A 5,798-nucleotide genomic window follows, 5' to 3' on the forward strand; every position below is an offset into this window, starting at 1 on the left:
TTGCTTTGTCGACTACAGAAGCTGAGTATATGGCGGTAACAGTGGGTGCAAAAGAAGCAGTTTGGCTTCGTGGTTTGCTTGAGGACTTGGGAATTATTCAAGAATATGTGGATATTTTTTGTGACAGTCAAAGTGCTATTCATTTAGCAGAGAACCAAGTTACTCATGCTCGTACTAAACATATCAATGTCAAATTTCACAAGATTCGTTAGATGGTGGAGGATGGTGATGTTCAACTCCTCAAAATTGGAACTGTAGATAATCCTGCTAATATGTTGACAAAGTCGGTTCCATTGTGCAAGTTCAAGCATTGCTTGAACTTGATTGGTATTTGTAGAATTTGAAATTCCCTACGGGGATGTCGGAGCGGTGATTGGTTTTGAAGTTCTATTTTGGAGAATTTACATCAAAATAAAGCCAAGGTGGAGATTATTGAATATTGGCTTTATTTAATTGGTGGGCAAAATCTAATTGAATGGCCCATGGTGATCACGTGGGCAAGGCCCCTAGGTTAATTAAGCTATGTATGTATCCCTATGTTAATTAGGGAATATATATATATATAGAGACGCCTTGCTGCCGCTGGGATTTTTTTTAGTGGTGTGAGAGATTAGACAATTAACCTAATTGTATTTGGGGTTTTGGGTAGAGTTTATTCTCAAACTCTAATTGTATTCTCTCCAATTGATTATAGTGGAATTTCTCGCCGGCTCCGAAGTGGACGTATATATCTCAATCACATTGATTGAGTGAACCACTATAAATTCTTGTGTTCTTGTGTTTGCTTTCTTTTTTCATTGTTCGGTTACTCATCTAGTTCCATATCAATATTGTGTTTGTTACGCTTCCGCACAACAACTACCTCCTAAATCCTTGATGCGATTCAAATGCGTCTGTACCTTGTGGTGCAATCTTATCAAAAGCCCTAGTTTTGTAGCCAAACACCTCTCCAATTCTCTGCGCGCATCCTCATCCGTTTCCATTCTTTTCAAGCACACCGTTGAGAAGTAGATTGAGAAAGATGACCGTGCGGAATTTGGTGAAGAAGGAGAGGTTCTATTGTCATCACTTAATCGCTGCAACGATGATGTTGACGACCTTTTTTCAATTGTTGTTGAGAATCTTAATGTTCTGCCTCCTCTGAATCAGATAGGATTTTCCTCATATCTTGGAATTGCTGGTCATTGTGATGGTATAATTTGTCTGAAACTTTTTTATGGTAACGTTGTTTTATGTAACCCAGCAATCAAGGAATTCAAGCTTCTTCCCAAGTCTGTTCTCATCCTCCCCAATAGGGACTATTTGTATCTTGCCTTTGAATTAGAAAACTACACTGAATTATTGGGATTTGGCTATGACCCCAAAGGCAAAGATTACAAGGTTGTTAGATTGCTAGTGTATTGTTTGTTTTCTTATTGGTTTAAAACAGAGGTATACACAATGGGTTCTAATTCTTGGCGAGAGATCAAGACCAAATATACCAATGATTATCATTTCACAGATTGCTGGTATAAGCAACAGCTGTTTTACGAGGGAAAATATTATTGGCAGGTATGTGGGTTTGACAGGGGCCACAATCTCGTCCACAAGTTCATCCTTTCATTTGATATGGCTGATGAACTTTTTTATGAGATATCGCTTCCCTGGCAATATACAGAAACATATGGAGGGACTCAAGGGAGGCTTGCAGTGTGGAAAGGCTCTATTGCTCTTGTTTCCTTTGAACATGAAATTGTGGGTCCTCAATCCTTCGACATATGGGTTATGATGAATAACTCCTGTGGTGTGAAGAGTCCGTGGACAAAATATTTGACCATAGGACCTATGGAAGGCATTAACATTCCAGTGGTTTATCCATTGGTATTTTGGAAAAATGACGAGCTTGTTATGGTTGCTGTGGATGGACGCGTAGTCAGGGGCGGCCCTGAGGGTGTGCACATAGTGCCGTCGCACAAGGCCTTTGGAAATGGGCGGCCTCCGGCTTCGAGTTTCAAATACATATATATATTGGTACAAGAGAAATATAATAAAGTTAGTTCCCTATATAATCTAAGAGGCTTGTGTAGTCCAGTTGGTAGGCTGGCAACGTCTCGCGGGCATTCCTTTTTCACGGGTTCGAATCCCAGGCTCCGTACTTTAATCTTCCATTTTTCTTTTCTACTTTCCGTGTCTCTAATTTTTTTGCTTTTCTCTTTTTCTGTTTTAATCTTCCTTTCTTATTTTCTCTTCTTTTTTTCTTTTTCTTTTTTTACTTTCGTACTTTATTATACCCATTTATTTATTTTTAAGTCATTATGCAATGTTCTTCAAAAAAAAAAAGAGTCATTATGCAATGAACACAAGACCTCGGTTAAATTTTCGCACTGGGTCTCTGAATTCTCAGGACCGGCCCTGCGCGTATTCTCGTATAACCTTGGTACACAGACATTCAAGTAACTTCCTATTCATTTTGTTGAAGATTTTCCAGACACTCAAGCGGTTGTTTATATGAGTAGTATTGTTTCCGTTAAGGGAGGTGACAAACTTGAAGGCATAGATAATACTGCTTTTTATGGCATCATGACACTTCCAAATGGCAGGTTGACGAGTGCTGGACCACAAAAATACTCCTACTACTAGAATTATAGCTGTGGACACCATCAAGTTTTGGTGCTAATTGTTCAGAAGGCCACCAATATATTCAATAACCACTATGCAGCCACCAAATCATTGACAGTGCTCTGTATTGCAGTTTCTATAGAACATAATATGTGATCGATGGCAAAATTTGAAATTACGAAGATTATTGTCTTGTCAGGTATCATTTCAGCTGTCAAATTAGCTTGCACACTATTTTTATTCATGAAGTGCCTACAGTAAGAATTGTTTTCAAATTTATCGTATGGTTTTCAAAAAGTGGCGTCATCTAATAGGCGCCAAATTGGAGCTTTATAATCTTTTTTATTTCTCATAATTATTTGCATTCCATCATTCTTGTTGTAAATATTAATGTGGCTATTCATGTAATAGCAATTAGTGTTGTGATATACGCCAATTAAAATTGATTGGTGATTAACAGAATATAATTAAATTGATTAATTGTAATCAGACTAGTGATTGATGTAATCGTTAAATAATTACCTTTTGTAAACCTGAGGTACTCCTATATAAACCTCATTGTGAGATGAATAGAATCACTCCATTTTCTCATACTTCATTCTCTATGTCTAAACTAACTCTCTCTCTCTCTCTCTCTCTCTCTCTCTCTCTCTCTCTCTCTCTCTCTCTCTCTCTCTCTCTCTCTCTCTCTCTCTCTCTCTCTCTCTCTCTCTCTCAAATTCTTTTACTATCGTTTTACAACATGTTATCAGCATGACAAGCTCTAGGATTCAGATTGCGAGTTGCGGAGAAGAGGTGGTTCATCATTCAATCAAGAGAAGAGGCGAATAACTCCTGAGTTATTGGATTGGCTGAGAAGACAATCTCCTCAGTTCTGCACATATAAACTGAAGATTCGTCTGTTCTTCATCAAGTATTTTTCTTTCCAAAATCAAATTTTATATTCATGTTTATTGAGCCTATTGATTGAATATGAACAATCACCATGATGCATGAACCCCCAAATTTACTTTATTAATTTGTTTGGTTGATTCATATATATCTGTCGTATATATTTGTTCATGTTTTTGGATTTGATTGACATATATCATGACACATTAACATGTATGATTCCTATTTAATATTACTACAATGTCAGAAGCATATACCCAATTTATTACCTATACGAAATGCCAGAAGCATTAATGGGATTTGAACCCATTTTCTTAGGTACATAACCGCTGTATTAATTTATTTACGTTATGATTTAATAACATACATTGAATTTGGTTATGTTATAATTGTGAACATTAATAGAGGCTGAGTCAGAAGCTCAAATCAAGTATAAAGTCACAACAACAAATGCGAGCTAGAAGCTCAGGCCCAAGTTGCAAGGCCAGAACAGAAGCTCACCACATGTTACCATGACAAAAGTTATGAATCTTCTCAGACTAGGCTCATCCAGTTGGATGCAATGTCTAGGCAAGGTTCAGATGAGGCCGTGTACTTAAGTGAGTCTCACTCCACCTAAACCTCATCCTTCCTTACCTGGTCATATTCAATTGGAGTTACCTAAATAGTTGAGTAATAACTTTTTACTTGGCAGACCAGCCTGAGCCCAGCAGACCCACTCTCCCTGCGCAGGACCTAGCAGCCCAGCAGGCCTCACATACTCTTTGACTAGTGCATGAAAGCCTAGGTCACGAGCTCGCAGACTAAACCCCGTATGCATCACTATCAAGTCCACTCCTTCTTTGGTCTAGCCGAATCAAAAATAAAAGGAAAAATGATTTCATATTGTAAATAGATTCACCATATCTAATATGTGTAATTAATTGCCAGAAGCATTTATTCACATAATTGTGTGACAATTAATATGTTATATTACTAGCATGTAATTAATATCTCAATTGATTGTGATTTTTATTTATCCAATTTGTGAGATTATTTAAATTTGCTCAATTCAATATTTTTGTGTTACTTGTCTAAATTTTCGCACTAGAATATATGTGTAGAAAATGCAGGTACCTAATGAATTAGAAGTTCTAAATGAACCAGTAGTTCATACATAAATCGAACTTGTAGTTTCGATAATGTCATTTAAGAAACTTCAAGTTTCTTTCATAAATTCACCACACATGATACTAGTAGATTTTACATGTCTAATCTGATTTTTCATACCATGTTGTAGAACCTGAAGTTCTCATTACTTGCTTATGGATAATATTACCCAAAGCACTAATATTATTTGTTCATTTCCTGTAAGAAATGTCAAATCTCAACATGTTTGACTTTGTTGCTTTGAAGGTTTCTGGAAAAAAAACTATCTAAAGTGGACTCAAAATGTGAAAATTCATCTTACTACAAAGAAGATGAGATCAACAATCGATACTGAAAATGTCGTCACTGAGGCTTTTAAGGTGAGTGCCATAATGTTCATAAAGAAACATATGGAGAAAGAACTTCAAGTTGAGTATCCGATGAAGATGATCCATAGGCTCTTTGGGTCGGTCAGGAAGAGTACTTTAACCATCAAATGACCGTTTTCTTGCCTGAAGCAAGACATGATTAGCATGATATTGAACAAGGCCATCTTCCCAAAACAATACAAGGAGAGGCACTTTACTAATTCTCAGAATTGATCACTATCTTATTGCTCAATGAAATGAACAACAACCTCCTGTTGAGGAATGATCAAGCCAAGCCCATCAGTACCTAAGCAACACTTTTGCTTGAAGCAAATGATGTTACTCATCGCAAATCTAATCTCGAAAGGAGAAACTGTGGCCATGGAAAGGCCAAAAAGTCCGATCTTTTGAAACAAGGAAAGAGAGATGGGCCCATAAATGGCACATATTATAGTGCCCCTGCCCAACAAGTCGAAGTGGAAAGGAACACTGGTTAGGCCCGCCGCCACCAAAATCAGCATGATCTTTGTTATCAATGTGGAGGAATTGACTGCTGGTCCTGCACCTGTTGTGCTATAACCTAAGCAGTAGATGAGTATTACGCCGGTCGCGGAACTTGAAATACCAACTTTATTGAATAGTCATTTTCTATTGAATCCACATTAGAGATCATGGATTTTCAGGCAGTAACTGAACATACCGAGGATTAGAACTCGAAGACATAGGTATAATTGGCCCCTTATGCCATATCTATTTCATCTTAATGAATGAAACATCTTTGGATTTTGGTGATTTATGTTTTCAATTATTTTG

At 37.2% G+C, this 5,798-nt stretch overlaps 1 protein-coding gene across 1 annotated transcript; it reads left to right on the forward strand.

The window, feature by feature from the left end:
• The first annotated feature begins 212 nt into the window (after positions 1–212).
• On the forward strand, positions 213–2,619 carry LOC112199233. Its single transcript, XM_040518737.1, has 4 exons — positions 213–327; positions 1,244–1,431; positions 1,552–1,987; positions 2,459–2,619. The coding sequence occupies exons 1-4, from the start codon at positions 213–215 to the stop codon at positions 2,617–2,619; spliced, it is 900 nt and encodes a 299-aa protein (XP_040374671.1).
• The last annotated feature ends 3,179 nt before the right edge of the window (positions 2,620–5,798 follow it).

The sequence above is a fragment of the Rosa chinensis genome, chromosome 4 (genome assembly GCF_002994745.2).
Source record: "Rosa chinensis cultivar Old Blush chromosome 4, RchiOBHm-V2, whole genome shotgun sequence".
Taxonomy (NCBI): Eukaryota; Viridiplantae; Streptophyta; class Magnoliopsida; order Rosales; family Rosaceae; genus Rosa; species Rosa chinensis.